General features: G+C 39.2%; 1 protein-coding gene across 14 annotated transcripts in view; it reads right to left on the bottom strand.

Moving 5' to 3' along the window:
- Window positions 1–21622, bottom strand: part of CHL1 (cell adhesion molecule L1 like) — a 198607-nt gene that overhangs the window by 39897 nt on the left and 137088 nt on the right. For 11 of the 14 annotated variants that reach the window (XM_089919561.1, XM_089919558.1, XM_089919566.1 and 8 more), the window contains 6 exons: window positions 21031–21078; window positions 19100–19220; window positions 14355–14539; window positions 7349–7480; window positions 634–774; window positions 204–315 (listed from right to left, as the gene is read on the bottom strand). In XM_089919561.1, coding sequence (XP_089775687.1) covers window positions 204–315; window positions 634–774; window positions 7349–7480; window positions 14355–14539; window positions 19100–19220; window positions 21031–21078 — 739 coding nt within the window. The remainder of the gene's footprint in view (window positions 1–203; window positions 316–633; window positions 775–7348; window positions 7481–14354; window positions 14540–19099; window positions 19221–21030; window positions 21079–21622) is intronic. The other 3 variants (XM_089919563.1, XM_089919564.1, XM_089919565.1) reach the window with 2 other exon arrangements.

The raw sequence follows: 21622 nt of genomic DNA, 5'->3' as shown, positions 1-21622 counted from the left end.
TCCATATTTCCCCACGTGAGAGAATACTACAAATCTAGTCAACAGTGCCAGGAAAGGTAGGTAAGTAAGTTTGCTACCTTAGTTCTCAGAGGCACTCGCTACATGTAATAACTTGACACAGTGCAGCCTGTCAAGTGATGGATGAAGAAACAAGGCACAATCTACAACTGACATTCTCTTAAGAAAACCGTGTAACAGCTTACCAGGACACAATTGCCTCGGGTGAAGCAAAGAACTCACAGTGTAAGAAAGCACTGTACCCCACCACTGTGGCATAATTTTCTTCATCTGCAGTTTGTATCAATGGACGGACATCTATTGGAAAACAATATAAATGCAGTTTTAAATGTTCATATAATACAAGCAAATTTTTTTCTATACCCCAGCCATATTAATAAGGGAAAACAGTTGAATATCACAGTTCGTACTCTTGAATTGGAAAGTATCCCAATGCAATACATTTTTGGAAGTATAACTTTTAGTACGAGGTCTCATGCTCAAATGTAAAGTGAAAGGTACTTTGATTTTTCCCCACGTTTTACGTGCCAAGAATTCAATCTACCTGTGAGTATGACCGTGAACATTTTCCTGTAGAAAAGAGCAGACAAATAGTCTGCTCCCAAGTATGCTTACCTACAACATCGATGTTGGCATTGGCAAGGATAGTGCCATGGACATTCGAGGCTTCACACTGGTACACAGCAGTGTGATTCGGTTGCACGTTGGTAAAACTGATTTCCCTGGGGGAGATGACATCACCAGAAAATGGATTTCCTACAAGAGATTAAAGACTGTCAGTGTGATAAAAAATAGAACCTAAAATATTTATACACTATTCATTAAACGTGTCATACAGTATTTATATTTTAAGACCAGTTTAGGGTGAATAAGAGTTCACTGAAGCCAATTCTTTAGAATTTCTTAACATCAGTCATGATTTTTTCTTTCCAGACCCTTCTGCAATTTCAATCGTCCTTCAAATGAGTATTTTTTGCCAAAATATGTGTTGATCTCTAGCTGTCTGCCTCTCCATACCCACATCCACAACAAAGATTCCACATTTTCTGTTTAGCACTCAAGTCCCACTATGAACTGAATCTCACTTACTCTTGTAATTGAAGTCCTGATACTGCCCAGCGTAAACCACATGATCAACACAGCTGGATCCCCGCAATCCACAAATATTGACTGCTATCTTCCCCCTTGACATGTTGTTCCTCTGTTTCACTTCTCTGCCCTTCTGCAATTTTCCCGTCTACACCATTCATTTCAATTGCCCTGCTTTGCTATTTAACCACTTCAGATAAATAGCTCATATACTTAATTTTCCCAGGAGGACTAAACTCTTCTTGAGAGCACAGACCAGGTTTTCTACCTTTTCGGCAATAAATCTTACCCCACTGCTTATCCATGTGTAATTCTGGAAGTATCTTTTGGAAGTGAGAAAATCTATTTATGGTACTTTATATTTTTTTAAGATTTATTTATTCATTTATTTATCTTGGCTGAGTTGGGTGGACGTTGCTGCACTCGGGCTTTCTCTACTTGTGGCGAGCGGGGGCTACTCTTCGTTGCGCTGCACAGGCTCCTCATTGCGGTGGTTTCTCCTGTTGCGGAGCAGGGGCTCTAGGCGCATGGGCTTCAGTAGTTGTGGCATGAGGGCTCAGTAGTTGTGGTTCGCAGGCTCTACAGCACAGGCTCAGTAGTTGTGGCACACAGGCTTAGTTGCTCCATTGCCTGTGGGATCTTTCTGGACCAGGGCTCGAACCCCTGTCCCCTGCATTGGCAGGCAGATTCTTAACCACTGCACCACTAGGGAAGTCCCTATGGTGCTTTAATTAAGGGCCAGTGAACTCTGTTGGATACAGCACATGTGTTATCTCATTAACTCTGCTCAGAACCTGCAAGATCAGCACCAGTATGGCCAGTGAGCAGGTCGGGGGGACTGTATTTCAGTCAATACCACATCCCACAGCATTAAAAAAAAAAAAAAAATTTATTTATTTGTTGTGGTGTGAGGACTTCTCAGTGTGGTGGCTTCTCTTTGTTGTGGAGCATGGGCTCTAGGAGCACGGGCTTCAGTAGTTGTGGCACACGTGCTTAGTAGTTGTGGCGCATGGGCTTAGGTGCCCCACAGCATGTGCAGATCTTCCCAGATCAGGGCTCGAACCCATGTCCCCTGCATTGGCAGGCGGATTCTTATCCACTGTGCCACCAGGGAAGCCCCATTCCCACAGCATTTGGCCATGTGTCAAAGCACGTGCCCTGCTCTGAAACTACAAACAAGAAGTGGGAAGAGAAACATATTAGCTAGGAATGTTGAATAAGGGGCACAAACGTTACAATTTTTCATTTATGGGCTTCCCTGGTGGTGCAGTCGTTAAGAATCCACCTGCCAATGCAGGGGACAGGAGTTCGATCCCTGGCCCAGGAAGATCCCACATGCCACGGACCAACTAAGCCCGTGCGCCACAACTACTGAGCCCACACACCACAACTACTGAAGCCCACGTGCCTAGAGCCCATGCCATGCGACAAGAGAAGCCACCGCAATGAGAAGCCCACGCACCGCAATGAAGTGTGCAGCACTGCAATGAAGTGTGCAACAACGAAGACCCAATACAGCAAAAAAAAAAAAAAAAGAAAGAAAAAGTGACGATGCTAAGTTTTAGGTCATAGAAAACATTGAATATTACATAATAAAATAGAAGATGTTTTTAACATCTTTATTGGAGTATAATTGCTTTACGATGGTATGTTAGCTGCTGCTGTATAACAAAGTGAATCAGCTATATGTATACATATATCCCCATATCCCTCCCCTCTTGCATCTCCCTCCCTCCCACCCTCCCTATCCCACCCGTCGAGGTGGTCACAAAGCACCGAGCTGATGAAACCATGGCCTCCTGTTTGGGTGACAAGTAATTAAACATTGCTCCAAGATGCCTTCTGGGATAGGTATGGAAACTGCAGAGTATTGTGGCATACAGACTTCCAGGAGCTTCCAGAATTCTAGAAAAATTCTAAAATTCTTTATCAAACAAAAACCACTAGTCCTGACATAAGTTGTCTTTGGTCAGCTCAAAGGGCAAACATGCAATATAGGGGGAGAAGCTTCAGCTCTGGAATTAATCATTTCAGTTCCATTTATGGCTCTAAATTCACTTGGGTTGTGTCCTCAGTCAAGTAAGTAATGTAATCTCTGAGCCGCATTTGCCACATCTACAACCTGAAGAATAAAAATATCTCCTTTGCAGGGCCCACTAGGAGGCTCAGAAATATTGGAGGCAAAGTATTTGAAAAAGGTTAGGCTTGTAATCAATAACAGTAATCATTTTGATTTAATTTTCAAATATTCTATATAAAGGATATGTAATTGCTAAAAATATAAGCTTAAAGAGATTTCAAACCCTTTAGTGATCCACTGTCATCAAACATCCCAATTATAAATGGTTATGACCTGTTGGCAGAGAAGCAAGGAGAGCTGTGGAAAGAACACAGAACATGGGTTCCAAAAATGTGGCTTTGGTTCTAGGTCTGCCATTACTCAGCTGTGCTATCTTGCATTAGTTTGTCTTCAGCCTTGATGTGCTCACCCATCAACAAACGTGTTGGCTCTATTTTGTATATAAATCCATAACCTACCTGTTACTACTACCAATCTAGCCCAAGGGCCCAGTATCTTTTAGGCAGCTCCTAATTGGAGTCATACAATTGCTTCTCCATTCAGAGGCCAGAAAAGTTCTTTGTTAATAAATTAGAGCCTGTCACTCTTCTGCTCTGAATCGTCCAGGAGCTGCCCACCTTACTCACAATAATATCCCAAGCGCCCTTTTGGACCTTCCCCTTTACATATGATGTGGTCCCTGCACCTCCGGACTAATCTCTCCCAGCACTGCCCCCTCCTCACTCACTCGGCTTCAGCCATACTGCAGTCCCTGCTTTTCCTCAACACTCCAAACATACCTTGGGTCTTTTCACTCACTGAGCTCTCCACCCTGAAAGCTCTTTCATAGGTAGTTGCATAGCTGCATCACTCATCGCTTTCAGATCTCTACTGAAAGGTAAATAACCACAAGGATCTTACGAGTATTATCCTAAAATCGGAGAGCAGCTCTAGGTCCTGGACTTCTCTTACACCCACCCCTTCCCCAGCTAGTTTTCACTTTACCACACTTATGTGTTTATTCTTCTATTGCTTATCTCTCCCCACTAGAATGTCCGATTCATGAGAGCAGAGACTGTCCGTTTTATACACTGCTATCTCCCAAGCAACAAGGCCAGTGCCTGGCACAAAGAAGGCATTCAATAAATATTACTGAATGAAATAATCAATCTGTTAAATATGAATAATCGTACTCCCTTTAAAAGGCTCATGTGCGGACAAAGCAGTACGTGAAAGTTCTTCATAAACAGCCAAGTGCTATTCAAATATAAAATTTTATGATTTTATGTTCCAGAAAATCTGCATTTTTTGTTTTAGCATCCTTAACATTCTTTATAAACAAAAGTTGTTTTCATTTCTGATTTACCTGAAGTCTTATTTTTCATTTCTTATTCTGTTCTCTAAAGAGATGAGGAAAAATGTCTCAAATTGAGGAAACTAACGAGGGCTGAAGTGTCATCAACAGATGAATGAATAAAGAAAATGTGAGATAACTGCTGTATTTAAAATGGATAACCAACAAGGACCTACTGTAGAGCACAGGAAACTCTGCTCAACGTTATGTGGCAGCCTGGATGGGAGGGGAGTCTGGGGGAGAATGGATACATGTATATGTATGGCTGAGGCCCTTTGCTGTGCACCTGAAACTATCACAACATTGTTAATCGTTATACTCCAATATACAATGAAAAGTTAAAAAAAAAATAAACACAAGACAGATTCACAAAAGCAAAAAAATGTAGAAAATGTGAGATACATATATATATATATATATATATATATATATATATCTCACACACACACATATGCACACAATGGAGTATTATTCAGCCATAAAAATGAAAAAATCCTGTCATTTGTAACAGCCTGGATCAACCTTGAGGGCATTATTGTAAGTGACATAAGTCAGAAAGAAAAAGACAAATACTGTATGATCTCACTTATATGTGAAATATAGAAAACAAAACAAAACAAAACAAGCTCATAGATACAGAGAACAGTTAGTGGTTGCCAGAGGATGGGCCAAATGGATGAAGCTGGTAAAAAGGTATAAACTTCCAGTTATAAAACAAATGTCATGGAGATATAATGTACAGCCTGGCAGTAATAGTTATTAATACTGTATTGCATATTTGAAAGTTGCTAAGAGAGTAGATCTTAAAAGCTCTCATCACAAGCAGAAAAATTCAGTAACTCTGTAAGGTGACAGACATTAACTAGACTTACTGACGTGATCATTTTGCAATATACACAAATGACAAACAATTATGTTGTACACCTGAATCTAATATAATGCATGTTCGTTATGTATCAATCAAAAAAAGAAAAGAAAAAATTTTCAGAACTGTTCATTGTTTTGCCAAAGTATTTGTATTTTAAATAAGTAGGCACGTTCTTTCTTCTGAAAGCTATAACAAGACAGAACTGAAAGTGACTTTGTGTTGTTATCGGCTGAGAAAGTAGATATGGTCATACTGTTATTTGACAATTTCTAGATTAATAGTCATAAGCTTGTGTGAGTAATAGATATTTTAAAATAACTATCATTTTAATTTTCAATCTCATCATCGAATATGTTCAGTTAGTATTTGCTTATCATTGACACTGTACCTATTGTCATACGAAGAAAAATGAAACAGATGCGTTTCTCAAAAATAATAATGAGCACTAAGGCTTCCTGAGTATTTGCTATGTGAAAACATAGTAAACAATACTTTGGAAGTGCTTTTTGCATGGCAGTCACTGTGCTAAACATTCTCTGTGCGTGTCATTTAATCTACATAAAAATCCCCAAAGGTTGGTGCTATTTTCATCCCCACTTTACTGATGAGGAAACAGGTTTTAAGAGGGTCAGTAATACACCAAATCACACAGCTAGTAAATGGTAGAGCCTGAATGCAAGCAAAGACCCTCTGGATCCAGGGTTTATAAACTTTCACAATGTTCTACAGATAAGTAATATCCTACTTGGTAGACTCCATCGGTCTCTTTCAATTACAACCAGCTACCATTAGTTCCATTTTGCAGTTGAAAACCTAAGCTTCAGGAGATTCCCAGCTGTATGATCTTGAGCTGTTTAGTGAATCTCCCCAAGCTTAGGTGCACAGCCTAGTTGGGACTCCAGGTCTGTATGTCACCAGGATGCCTACCCTGATACGAGTGGGTCTAGGGCAAAGGAACTAATAGAATCAACACACATATGTCTCCATATTGTAAATGCTCTAAATCAAGCTGATCAACTGACCAATAAGATGTGTTCTATTATCCTACTTTAACAAAGACATTCAAAATGACCAGGGATGGGACTTCCCTGGCGGTCAAGTGGTTAAGACTTCACCCTCCAGTTCAGGGGATGCAGGTACATCCCTGGTCGGGAAGCTAAGATCCCACATGCCTTGCGGCCAAAAAACCAAAACAGAAAACAGGAGCAATACTGGAACAAATTCAATGAAGACTTTAAAAATGGTCCACATCAAAAAAATCTTAAAGAAAAAAGACCAGGGCTCTAGGTTCAAATTGAGGATTTGGGACTTCTTGGAGCTCTATGCTGCAACACAGTGGAGTAGGGAGATTAGGCATTCAGCCCTGGTCCATCCCTTCTTTTCCACGCCCAGCCCATCTGGGAAGGGCTCAGAGCTGACTGCGCAGGGGATTTTTCTCGTCTTGGGTTACTGAAGCTTGGTCGAGAACCTGCAGTGAGCCAGGTTCAGGCTTTGCATGTCACTTTGGCCCTGAGGACTTCTCAAATCATGGAGATAGGCATGCCACAGCAGGTCCTTGTAAAGAGCAGAACCCAGTGGGGAGTCCCTGTTGCCTGGATCCAAGGGAAGTCCTAAATTCCAGCCTGTGCTCTCAACCACTAGGTCCCTGAAGCTGTTTCTTCTCAGGGAGAGGAAGCTTCCTCCTTGGATGCATCCTCTATATCACTCAGTTGTCTTATTTTTTAAACCTTATTTTTATATAGTTAACGTAATAGCCCAACAAATATTATTTATGGCTTTTCCATAAATCTAAGCATAAATCAAATTGCTTTGAAAGATGCAATTTTGGATTTCCTGGTTAGATCTGTCTTGTCAGTCCAGCCACTTACCAACTCCACTTTAGCCATAACGAGGGTGTCTAAACACTGTCCCAGCAAACCACTGCCTTCAGCATTGCCTCACAGTTGGTGTTTTCACTTACTCTCAATTGGGAAACCATTGACTCTCCACTTGATTGCGGGCTCAGGTTCTCCTTCAGACTCACACAACAGGATACCACTGCTCCCAGTGCTATACACGCCACTCTGAGGTTTCTTTGTCCAGCGAGGGGGCTCTGGAAATAAACTGAAGAGCTCATCAACATTTTCTCCATCACAGAAGGTCCAAAAATGTTAAGGGCTGTATTTCTAGCATGCACCAGCAGATGGCAGACACACCAAAGTGTTTCGCACTAGCTGTTTTTCATAAATGTTCTCTAAGGCAAGATGGGCATTGTTTTTGCCTGGAATAGGGTTTGTGTGTGGTTATGTGCTTTTATATGTGTGTGTGTGGTGTGTGTGTGTGTGTGTTGCAATCTGGAATCTTAGCATGTGTAATAAAATCAACACACTAAAAGTAGTTACCTACAGCCACTGTATTTAGCTACACGAGTATCTATCTCATTACAGAAAATGAAGGAGGGGTAAACATGTGAAGTTTATTGAGTGCAAGGCATCTAAAATGGCTGATATTCAAGAAATATATTTTGAAAAAATTTTAATGAAATTAAAATGTTCAGCCGTTATTTAAAATATTTCTTAATTAATGACTCTATAGCATTTATCTGTCCATATGTAATTATCTATCTTAAGAATTTGGGAGACATTACTTCCTAGAATTTTCTTTTTGCAAGGGGGTGGGAGAAGGAATCCTAAAACCAATATTTACCTTTTTGCCTTCAAAACAATGGAGGAAAAGATAGATTTAAATCATACACTTGTATCTTTCTATGCCCTAATGCTCCAATCTTATAATTCTAAGTGGTGTGTTTCAGTATAGAAGGAGACATCCTTTAGTGCAAATATTACTGTCATGTTTTGTCACCTTAAGTATATTACTATGTCAGGAGTGAAAAGATTCATATTAGAGCGTGGATGGTGTGGATAATTTGATTTCAGAGAAAATTGCACAATACCAGTAGGTGGTAATTCCCATCAAGTGTTGCTTATTTTCCCCAAGACATTTCTGGATTTCCATTTTTAGTCAAAAAGGAAAGTCTTTAAGATACATATATGTATAAAATGAAAAATGTCATTTAAACAACTTTTTAAGGAAAAGAGGGATTATGTGGGGGGAAAAAGGTCTATAAATTCACCAGGGAAAACAAAAATATACAAATATCCCTGGCAAGTTTAAGTCCGAGCAAGAGACATGGCTTTGTAATTATTCAACAGGGTGTGGACTTGTTAAATTCCAAGTTACATATGTGTCTTCATAATCTACAATTTGTAAATATTTAGTCATTAAGTTTAAAATGCAGTAGTCCAAATTATAAACTGCACATGACCCTCCGAGGCGAAGGGTTTTAGCTTTTGTGTGTTTGTCTGCATTTTTTATGTGTTACTTTCTTTTGGTGTTTTCATATAGCCACAGTGAAATTAAACATTTGAGTTAGAGAAAAAACATGAAATTTTTCCTATTCACAGTAGAAAACTAAGACTATTGCTTTCAGAACATGTAAAAATACAGGAGATCATGGGGATATAATATATAGCATGGTGACTATAACGGATAAATAATACTGTACTGTTTATGTGAAAGTTGCTAAGAGATTAGATCTTAAAAGTTCTCATCACAAGAAAAAAATTGTAACTATGTGGTAATGGATGAAAATGACACTTATTGTGCTGATCATTTTGCAATACATACAAATATCAAATCATTATGTTGTATACCTGAAACAAATGATGTAATATGTCAATTATATTTCAATAAAAATAAAAATATTTCAATAAAAATAATAAAGGATACCATGTAATTATGACCTTTCCCTAAATCTTTATGAATAATAAAATCAAGATTTCCATTTCTATTCTCATCCTACAAATTTCATTAATCCTTCGGTACGCGGGCCTCTCACTGTTGTGGCCTCTCCCGTTGTGGAGCACAGGCTCCGGACGCGCAGGCTCAGCGGCCATGGCGCACGGGCTCAGCCGCTCCGCGGCATGTGGGATCTTCCCGGACCGGGGCACGAACCCGTGTCCCCTGCATCGGCAGGCGGACTCTCAACCACTGCGCCACCAGGGAAGCCCTTAAATGACCATCTTATCCAACCATTTCACCTTACAGATGGAGTACTGAGCTTTGGAGAAGTCACCTAACTTGCCCAGGGTCACCAGGAAAAGAAGCCCCACTTTCTGTTCTTGCCATTCCATGCACCTGCAGACCTATTGGATGACCAGCACCGAAACTCTGAAGTAAACGTGGTGTTATTTCTAACTCATTACTATTTCACTAATTTGGATCACAGGTAGGAACCAAGGCTAAATAGCTTTACCAACTTTCACTCCGTGCTTCGAAATCCACGCTTCCGCAACAGCTATCAACTGACTCAAGAAGTTTTGCGTATCCACTAGAAATCATCGTTAAACTGCACCTGAACCCCTTCTCATAAGCTTTGTTCATAAATGTTTGGAAATTTGTTTTTATGCTTCTCATCCCTGTTTCTTCTGAAGAATTAATCTGTTCCTGAGCAAAGGTAGAATTGGCCACGCAATGTGAAAGAAGGGACTTCAAGCCTGTCTTCTTCGGAGCATCTTCTTCTTGGGCCTGTCACGCCACTGCTCTCAATTCCAGCCCAGACTGAGAATCTCACAATTGAGATCCGTAGTGAGAGCACCTAGACTAGATCACCAGATTAGTGATCTCTGAAGAACCAGGGCAGAATTGTTCTCTTTCTGATGACTCCTCTGCTTTGTATAGGGGAACAAAATCTGCCACCCCAAAATATTTCTTTGGCATGCAGATTACTTTGAGCTGAAAACAATCAAGGCCCAAAAGACTCAGGAAGAAACTCTGACCTCCCCCCTAACCGCCTAAGATAGTTTAGATAGAAGGCCTGTTTCTGGAAGAGAGCTACTACAGAAGTATCTGCCAAGAACATGGGCCAGTTGTGGTAGGGGGAGCTCTGCAGGGCCTAGAGATTAGAGTCCACTCTGTGTCCCAGCAAACATCTGCGTACCACACATTTGCTCCACCATCTCCAGTCTTCCTTGGAGATGCTGTCCTGTCCCCCTCTGAAGTCCCAAACATCCTCTTTTGTCTTTAGCTGAAGACGGTATTTAAGATGAGGCTTGGGCCATTTGGGTGAGTTACTCGGTTTTTCTGGCTCTCTCCCATGTATACATATTATTACACTTTTGTTTTATTTTCTCCTGTTAATCTGTCTCATGTCAATTTAATTCTTAGATGAGCCACAACAAAATAGAAGGAAAGAGGAAAATTTCTTTCTCCCCGACACCAGCACAATGAGAACAGATGCTTGTGGGGTAATTTTCAGTTGAACTGAAATGACTGATCCCCAAAGACTCCAGTGAAAAAGGCATAGAGAAAAAGGAAGGGGCCTTGGACAGGGGGGAATCACTGACTCCTGGTCATTCACAATCTCATAATTTCATACCTTGATTGAACATATTTACCTCGTTGCTACTTTGTTGACAATAGGATGCATGGTGAGCCTGAGGACACGGGTACAGGACAGGAAATGTCTGGTGGCTGAAGTGAGGCTAAGGGCATGCAGGAACAGAGAACAGATTTTTCTAGAGGTTGGAACATGCAACCCTATTCCTGACAGGTAAGATCTATTTGAAAGGATGAAAAAAGGGCTCAAGAGAGAAGAATGATTAAAATGGAAAACTCTGAGAGAAAACAACATCACTGAACCCCAGTCTTTTATCTATTATCCTAAAATCTATGGTAACTGATGAGGGCTTCCCTGGTGGCGCAGTGGTTGAGAGTCCGCCTGCCGATGCAGGGGACACGGGTTCGTGCCCCGGTCCGGGAAGATCCCACATGCCGCGGAGCGGCTGGGCCCGTGCGCCATGGCCGCTGAGCCTGCGCGTCCGGAGCCTGTGTTCCACAATGGGAGAGGCCACAACAGTGAGAGGCCCGCGTACCGCAAAAAAAAAAAAACCAAACAAACAAAACAAAAAAAATGTTAGCTATGGTAACTGATGAAAACAACTTATGTTGAAACTTTACTCATTTAGTCATAATTGTAAATTAAAAAATAAGATGATAAATTTCTCTCACACTGCTCAAAACTGAGATGCAAATGTCTGAACATGTAGAATGTGATAAGCGAGCTAATTAGAGATGTTTTTTACTAGACGGAAAGCAAAATAAAATGGGAAATTTGGTACCTATGAAACATACAACACAGGTTATTTTCTTATAACAGATTTCTATAAAATAGCTATATCCTAACAAATCAAAAATTATTAGGTTCAGCAAACTTGAGTTTCATTGCAGCCTTCTGGAAATAAATTTATTTGAAAATGGGGCTTTCTTAAATAGATCAGTGACTGAATTGCATTTGAGTTCATAACATCTTTTTAAAATGCAGTAAAATTATGGCTATATATAATTATGTATAAATGCTTTCCTATTATACTTACTAAGTTTCAAAAGCCTTACATGATAACAATGTTTGTGCTGTAAACTTTTGTACCGTGACTTTGTTTAATCAGTGGAAATGCGACTGTGGTCATACTTTGATTTCTGGATTTGGAAAGTTTTAGATGCCATTTTAATAGATCTCTTTTCATTGAATGTGTAATATTATATTTAGACCATGGATTCCTAGAAATGATAGATGTGCCTCAGCAAGACATCCCAGCTGTTGTTGCTTATACATATTATAGGATTTGAAAGTGCAGTTTGTTTTCCTATTTAGAATGTTGTAAACTAAATTAGAGTTTGATTGTGTTTAGTAATAAAGAAGAAGCATCACAGATAGAGAGAATACAGTAAAATACATGCTTTTACTTAAGCACAATGAGTGTTTTCAGAATGGGCTAGATTTTCAAAGTTCACAATAACATTGCTCTTTTCCTATATGGCTAATCCTTGTTATTTGAGTTTCCAAGCAAGAGACAAAGAAAGGGAAAGAAGAAGGTGCAGGAAGGCAGAAGAAAATTGAATGAAAGTGAACTCATCCGTCCATATGATTAATGAAGGATATATTTACTGCTTTCACACTTAACAGAAAAAAGACTTCTTGAGCTCAGTTTGCTTTTCACTCGCATGGGTGAAGAAAAACTCCTAAAACATACAACTGAGGGCTCATTTAGTAGTTTCTCATTAAGGATAAAGGATTAAATGTTCCTCATAAAAACATTATTTACATCTCAATAGTGCTAAGAGCTATTTCATGAATAGTGAGGACAATTTGTTCGGGAAACCTATATTCCTTTGGAATCCTATAGTCAACCTTTTAAATTGTGTAATTAATTTTACATCCTTGATCTATTTTTTCCTTTTGCAACCTTTGCAGTTCTTTTGAAAGCTTCAGTCTTCTAGTCAAGAAAACCATGGCCAGATTGCTAAAATATTCAGCTACCGTCGCAATGTTCCAGCCATCTGGAAGGATTTCTAATTGTCAGCAATTTGGAGTACGAGCAGCTAACAGTGAGACCTGTCTGGTCCCCGGGTATGTGCTGGCGGGGGCGGGGCGGGGCCAGGGGTTACAGAAACACACCCCTGTTGCATGGTATAGCCATATTATGTAGAGGCATCAAACGATGACTAAAATTAGAGAAAAAAAATAAATCTCTCAAACTCTTCCTCTCTGAATTTCGTAGTGAATAATTTAATGTCAGAGGAATATGTCACTGTTGGCAAATGTTGCTATTTATCCATAATACTAGGCTTTCTCCTATACGGGTTTTGCTTGTGTTGAACTAAGGGAAACGATATTCTCATCTTTGGTTCTTCACTCTTCCTAACTTAACCAATCACACACGTTGTGAGAGAGGTCTTGGAAATACGCTGCTCTTCCAAACAGCAGCATGATTACAAGTTACCTTAACGTTTACTTGTGAATATAATTTGTGTCTGAGTATTTTTTTTTCCACTAATTAAAACTGTGGGCCTTTACTTAGGCATTCCTTGTGCAAAATGAAGCTTTAAGAGGTGAACTTTATTGGAATAAAAATGGAAGCCTTAGAGCACCAGTTCACTAAATGGAAACCTGAAGGAGACCATTCCTTTCAATAGTTAAGCCTACACAGCACTAAATAAGTACAAATGCAGTCATCATCCCATTAATTTGATCAATACAGTCAACCGAACCATACACAGAAACCTCAATGTGATCAGAACCACAGAAAATAGTCTGCATCAATCAAATCCACAGGATGACTAGGCAACCTTTACATCTGCCCAGCAGGCAGAACCCTGCTATCCACATATTGTGGCTTACCATCTTTTTAAATGGTGACATCATCACCTACTTATTTCTATGAGTACAACGAACAAGAGCCCAACTTCTGTTGCTCAAAAGGCTTGTTTATAGAAAGATGACTTGAATATAACGTGTTTCTCTGGACCTTTTGACAGAGAAATAACACTTACACCATACTGTCTATGTTTCTTTCCCCATTAGTAACATATTAAACATCATCTGAACCCAAGATACGGACCCCAAAATAAGAAAGAACTAAGACAATAATCTGACTCCCTCAATTCATTGGTGAAGAAATGGAGGTTCAGAAAGGTGAAGCAAATTGCTCAAGGACACAGGACGTTAATGACAGGACTGGGAAAGTCCAAGGTCTCTTCCAGGCCCATCATCATACTTTCTCCCATGGTAAGGCTTACTTAAGATTTCATATTATGCAGTGTCACATGTATATTAAAATAAATTTTTCTTCTCATAATATGATGATATAGGAGATTAGGTTTAGTGACTATTCAAATAAATAATGGAAGTCATCTGTGTTCAGTCCCTAACGAGAGATCTTTTCTTGTCATTTGTCCCTTCTATGTGGTTTTGTGGGGTAAATGGCAAACCTGATTAATTGAAGTGTAATATATTCCATTGCTTTCTCTAGAATTAAAAGTTGAAACAGCTTACCTGTTTTAACATATATGCATTAGAGGTCGACTACATATGGATTCCTTTTGTTTTTTTTAAATAGAAGAAAAATAAATCAACGTGGGAAACGTACCTTCTACTATAACATGAAAATCATGAATGGCTGATCCCAAGAAATTGTTAGCTGTGCAGCGATAGTTTCCTTTGTCCCGATAGGAGACATTCTCTATCTTCAAAGTTTTGCCATAATTTTCTTTTGTTTCTCTTCCCTTTGGTAAATCACCTCCCATTTTGTTCCAATCAACCTGTGGAGTTGGTCTGTGAAACAATACATAAATGATAAACATTTATTTTAAGTGAAAAATAAAAAGTAAAGAAATCCACAGGATACATCCCTCACTGTGGTGCTTTCAGGTCTGCACTCAGAGTTCCACTGAAAAACATCAGGCTTCCCAGTGCACAGACCTGCCCACCACCATCCATGGTGAACATCAGGGTTGGATCAAGTCTCTTTCATTGCAAGCTCCTTCACTAAGCTGCTTCCTCAGAAATCCTCTATTTCCTCTACTGAGAGGGCTGACTCCATGTAAGTGCTGAATAGATATGGTTAGATGAATGACAGATTACTGGACCTGTAGGAATATTACAAGGTATTTTTCAAGTGTGCTATCTCCCTGTGGGTGGTTCGAAAGGGCCAGAAATAACGGCCCTCTTCCCTAGAAGAGTTTGAAAAACACGATAAAGTAAGGCCCAACGGCGAGCAGCGGGAAACTGTGGTACCCCCTTTAATCCTTATGAAGCTGATATTGGACAATAAGACTCAGATGTAGGGGCCCAACGTGCTGTCTGGAACAAGGAATAGCTCATTACAGGGCAAGGCGGGCTCTGCAGCACAGACCTGGCCACCCAGGTAGCTTTCCACCCTGATGGGGAATACACCAATAGAGGAATGAACCAAATCTCCCTTGCTTAGAAAGATTAGATCACCCAATCAAAACAAACAAGTGATAAAAGAACAAAGCAATAACCAGACTGATAATTTGTCACACACAAACACAGTAACATTTTCCCACCTTATTTGGGTAGAAAACAAGAAGGAGGAATCAAGCCAGCTGCGTTTAAAACAGAAAAATCCCATCTCATGAAAACCAGACAATTGGGAGAAGTGGGACCCTCTAGACTTTTCTGATTTGAAAATGATGTGGAAAACACAGATGCCTGATTTTAACTGATGGATTTTTTTTTTTTCTCCTCTTCACTTGGGCTATATGACTTAGTGGAAGACACTTTTGTTGCTTTTATTGATGATTTTTTTCCTTCCCACTATATTTCTTTTTATCATTAATACCTGAAAGCTATTGAGTATGTTCTAAATGTGGTCATTATTATCATCATTTTACCAGTGAGGATTCTCAAGTTCAAGAGTTAATTTGTTTAAAGTCACTGGGGTAATAAATGACACATTAGAACTTGAATTTGCCTGACTAAACTTGTTCTTTTGATCAACGTGTTCTATTTTATTTGTGCTTTTCCAACTTTTTTTTTTCCCTTTCTAACCACGTATTCTTGGAATATAGGCTTGTAGGGAACTTAGTTACTAGTTAATAATTGAACAATTCATATTGTTTGTGTCAATTATCTTAAATTGTATTGTCAGGCGGTGGTTAAACTAATTCAGTTATTATGCAAAAAATATTAGAGGTAAAGATGAAGGTCTTTTACACACATCTAGTCTCTTCCCCTTCCCTCGAGGCTCAAGTACTTACCAGCTTTACAGACCTGGAACCACTGCCTTTTATTCTACCAGGCTTACAGTACATGGCACACTTCTGCAGGAAACAGTAATGATGCTCAGACAGGCAGCTGTGAGAGTACGTTAGCCGTTGGCTTCCTGAGCATACCACCCAACAGGATGCATAACCCACGCCTCCTAACTGCTTGCTTTGCACTCCATCTGTCAAAACGGCAATTTGCCAAATTACAGGGTGCTCTGGACCTCAGCTGCTCCAAATCAGGAGTTTTTCGTGAGTCCGTGCTTTAATAGTACAAGCATCTCACTTGCTGTAAAATCTTTTTTTTTTTTTTTTTTTTTTTGGTTAGGCCTTGGAAACCAGTCTGATCCTCTAATACCTATTCTTTGAAAGAACAGGATAAAATGATTATCTGTAAGTATCATATGACTATGAGACATAATTCATCTAAGGACACATCTACACCATTGCAAGAACGTCCAGCGATATTCTTGCTAATTTTTTTCTTTCTTTTTAAATTTAATAAGCATTTACTAACAGCACTAGAACAATAAATTTTTGAAGGAAAATATATTGCTTAATCCATTTTTATACATAAATATACACCATGTCATCATCTCAAGCTTTTGTTCAGGTCTTTGCCCAGCCAACTTTAATTCTTATACTTCCTTTGTTTGCAAAAGAATCGTACGTAGCTTAAACTCGTGAATTTACAAAACAGAGAGAAAAGAGAGAAAATCTGAGCCCCACAGTCAGCAGAGGGAATTTGCCTTTAATCCTACTGAAGCTTTCACAGGGTGTGACTCGGTGTGCACCGGCCCATGAATATGGTCTTCTCCACTGAGGGACTCACTGTCTGCACTTCCTCTGGGGAGGGAACGCTTTTCTTTTCTGAATGAAATTCACAACGTCATTTTAACTATTCTCAGTTTCCACCTTACAGAATCTGTAGAATCTGAACCCTTCAACCTTTCCCTGTGAAAGCCTTCCCATTTTACTTAATAGTATCAATATTTTCATTATGAATAGCCATTTTCTGAAACATCTACTATAACCCACTTCTTTAGATTCAGGGGTAATGCCATCCTTTGTTCACCCTGGCTTTAACTGAACAAAACAGTTCATTTGCTTGAAATATGCCAAAGAAGTTAAATTTAGAGAGAGTTCAGGAGACAAATAGCATCGAATCCCAGCCTCCACTTCATACTAAGTGTAGAGAGGTGAATTCAACTCTCTGGCCTACATTTGCCTAACCTGCAAATGGGAATAACTGTCATGAGAAACAGTGAGGATAAAATGAGCTAATGTACATATGCCAATGCCTAGAGGGGTGGGATAGGGAGGGTGGGAGGGAGACGCAAGAGGGAGGGGATATGGGGATATAAGTATACGTATAGCTGATTCACTTTGTTATACAGCAGAAACTAACACAACAATGTAAAGCAATTATACTTTTTATACATTTTTTATATGTTAAAAAAATGAGCTAATGTATGTAAAGGGCAAAACGTACCGCCTGACACATAATAAAGAGGACAATGTCCTCGTTATAATTATATTTGTTACGGCAGTTTAAAACTTCTAAGGAGAAAATTTTTCAGGTACTCTAAAAGTTTTACAATGTATCACCTTCACCTGAAAGGCAACCAGATCAGCCAGGATTCCCAACCCAAACCCACGATGAGTAAGAAGAAACCACTTCAGGTGAAACTCTTCTGACAACGCATCAGGCATCCTCAAGTTCCCAAAGACAACACATATTGACGTTCGCTTTCTTCTTCTATATTGCTTCACGACATTGCATTTTCCAAAAAGCACGTGAGAGCCTTTCTATTATATTGAAGACAATCCATGTAGTTGCCGGCACACTCAAGAGGTAAGTTACAGCATTTGTGAGAAATAGGAAAAAAGGATTACTGACATATTCTCCCTGCCCAAAGAGTCAACCAAGAATAGTGATGAACCCTGAAAGAATTTAATTTCTACCACTATAAACGTATATGAATAAGAACAAAAGAGTAGGCAGTTACCAACATGATTCAAACTGAACCTGAGTCTTTCATCTCCTCACATAATACAGAGACCAAATTCCCGAACAGAGGCCATGTCCCTGCATGTCTAATTAATTTACGATCATACACTTTGGCAATTTAAGACAGATAAGCAACCTGAATATTTCTGTTGGATGGAAAGAGAAATTTACAAAGCTTAGGGGTTGTAAAACCATTAAAATCTGCTCCTTTTCTTCATAATCCAATTTAAAATCACCCATTCAGAATATACACTGGATTATGAATGAGTATGAACTTCAAACTCTAGTCCATGAACCAGATGCCCAGCTATGCAAAGCCCTTAGTTTACACACTGATTATGTAAACTTGGGTGCTAGGAAGGTGGAATGTATTTTCTCATGGTATTCCCAATGGCAGGGATGGGTATGTGGCGGTAAGCATAGAAGGATGATGATAGGAAACAGGTGACCTCGTATGACCAAGTATTAACTAAGATGGTCCTTGTTTACATTGACTTACGGTAGTTACTCAATAAAGTCACAATTTCAAGACGTGACCAAGCGAAGACTCCTTAGCCTTTACTTGGAGGATTTGGAAAAGTGTACTTCTTCAGTCGTGAAAAAAGTATGGTTCATGAGTTCTGATGTGAAACTCTCTTAAATTGCATGATTTGGACCTGCTTTGTGCAAAGGACAGGTGGGTGAAATAATAGATAAATAGGGCTCCGTGGAACCTGAAAAGACATTAACAAGCAGGGGCAGGACAAATACAGCAGAGAGACACAAACCTTGCACTAATAGTGATGAGCTGACTCCTATCAACCTCACGCTCTAAGGATGGCATCCCACTGCTGACTGAGCCAAGGAGAATGCTGTCACTGACACCTCCATTCACACTTTCACCAACTGACAGAGAGATCTAATTATAAATCAATCTCAGTCACAGCCTGAAATCTGTAGAGTGAAGTGCAGATTACTTTCTCCAGGGATGTAGTAACAGGATTTTTCTTTTTAAAGAAATCATTTTTAAAGATGCATGCAGGCACACCCTTCACTGCTACCTTATTCTTTACAGAACAGAACGGAAAAAATTAGGAACGGGGTCAAGTTACTCACAGGCCTTCAGCAAAACACTCGAGCAGCAGGGTGTCCCCTTTGAGGATGGTAACGGACGACTCACTGCCACCCTCCGGAGAAGGCAACAGTAGTCTGGGTTTCCTCTGCTTGATTGAATTCGCTACAAAGCAGAACAGAAAAGGCTCAGATTTTTCTTTTCTTCAAACTAAGAAAAGTAAACTCCTTTGGCACTCAATCTTTCTTAAAAAATATTTAACCATATGGACCTATGTGTGTGTATGTATATTTACACACACATTTTAATTTATTTTCACACATTTACTTCACATGTTTTTCACACATTTTAATATACTCCCATTTAAATAGATTCCACTCATACCACGAAGCATGGGTTGCCCTTCAGATGCATTAAGTAAGTGTTGCATCAAGTTTTATGAAGGTTATGATTTAACCCACACCTTCAAATTCAGAAGTTCAAACACTGTTCAAGATAATTAGTTTCTTGATGAAAGCCCTTAAGTTAATTGACAGTCAATGGTTTTATATTCTACATTTTAATCATACCTGTTCATGTTTGATGGCCATGTGTATTTCTCTTGAATTTAAATGTGCCTAAATATTTGACAAGCTTCCTGGGCCCTGCACCCAGAAATTCTGATTCAGGAAGCCTGTGGTGCACACCAGGCATCTATGAATCTATCAAGCTCTTTAGGTGACTCTACTTGCAGTCTCAGGCCCTCAAAGACAAACACTGTTGTAGGAAAGACTCAGAAGCATTCTCAGTAACTGGGTAAGGAAATGTTCCATTTCTTATTTTCCTAAGAATACTTTCAAATACAATGGAAAATGAGGAAACTTCCATTTTCAATGCAAACTTTGATTTCATTTCCAAGTGTTCACACAAATTATGTTTCACATCCAGTATCAATGTAATTTGACGCGATATGCAAAGAGTAAACAGGTGACGTGCTGTTGTCAGAGGAGAAGAATGAAAATTACTGGCAGCTCTGTGTATCTTGCTATAGCTTCCTTCCAAGTGTTTATTTCTTGAAAAATAATTTTGCACGTGTAGTATGTGCAATGATTTTTACTGACTGCTGGAAAGATATGACAATATATGTTTGTTTTATTGACCTCAAAGGAAATGATGTTGGCCATATATACCTATTCAGTCCATTTTCAAACTGAGGGTGTACCAAGAGGAGCCCTCATCCAGCCCTGCCGATGTTACCGGTATATTACATATCTAAGTTAGCATGGAGGGTTCAATGCTGGTGCCAATTTTAAAAGGAATATTTGTCACATTCAAACAAATGATTCTTTTCTTTACAGAAAAACAGCCTACTATATAATTCAGGTTTACTCAGCCATCTTCCATAGAACAGGACTGTGGTAAGTGCTCTATGGGAAACACAAAAAAATAAAAAACCTTTTCATAGACAAATGAGTTTGGAAAATGCTGCAACCTATATTCTTTCTCAGTGAGTCACACTGGACAGTTGTGTATTAAGTACTCCAAGAGGTCTTGCACGGAAAATAACCATCTAACTTTCTTACACCCAACGCTTTCCCTATGTCTGTTACACTCGACCAGTCCTTTTTCCTTTTCTTCATGTAACAGCTCTGAACCAAACTGCTGATCAACCAGGAGAGACATTTTGGGAGACCTATAATAATTACTCCATTAAAAATGTGTTATATATGTGTATTTACTTATGTTAATTATATCATCTATAAGTATATAGGTGTATTTATATAGTTATGCATTTATAAATATCACTCCTTTTTACATATATTTTAATGGGGATGGGAGGAAATAGAACCCTCTACGCTAAGGAGTTTTCCTTACTAAGAATATTAGTATTTTAATAAACTCACGACGGTATTAAAGGAAAAATTCAAATTCTAAGATGACAATGAGCTACCGTAGGTGAAAATAAATGTCAACATTCTGCACGTCATCGACTTACCCTTGGAACCAATTTCTGTGGATGAACTCGAGTCATTAGCATGCTTTACTGAAATAAAAAAATGGAAGAAAAAAACTCACAAACATAATGGTAGATGCAGATATCAAAACAGAATGAAAAGCCATAGTTTTCTCTTAGAAAAATTACAAAATGAGATATAACCATGCTTCACTAGAAAAGCACCTTTGGGGATATAGTTGAAAAATATTTATAACGAGCTTAATCTTGAACTACTACAGATGAAATCCAGGTGGAAAAGATACAAATTATAGCTCCATTAAAGAGAACTGAGGTTGCCAAAAGGATGCTATAGTGAAGCCCTGGCATAGTGAATCTACACACAATGATGAAAAAATTATGAACCAAATTAGACAATGGAATGGTCATGCCAACTTTTGACTCCACCAGAGCCAATTACGCAGTCAGTGAACTGCTGGAGATTATCTCCGCCCTTTGAATCTATGGTTCTTTCTCCCACTAATAAGGACTGTTTTCAAATGTAGGAACCCAGACTGGCATCTGCAGAACTAACTAGGAAAGAGGGGCAATTCAAAAAAGTTTGCCAATTTGGGAAGGACAAAAAAGCTTGATG

Source organism: Delphinapterus leucas, chromosome 10 (genome assembly GCF_059928025.1).
Source record: "Delphinapterus leucas isolate spDelLeu-1000000601 "Yukka" chromosome 10, BTC_Dleu_Yukka2, whole genome shotgun sequence".
In the NCBI taxonomy this organism is placed as follows: Eukaryota; Metazoa; Chordata; class Mammalia; order Artiodactyla; family Monodontidae; genus Delphinapterus; species Delphinapterus leucas.
The sequence above is the reverse complement of the archived record's forward strand: the minus strand, read 5'-3'. Positions and strand labels throughout refer to the sequence as shown.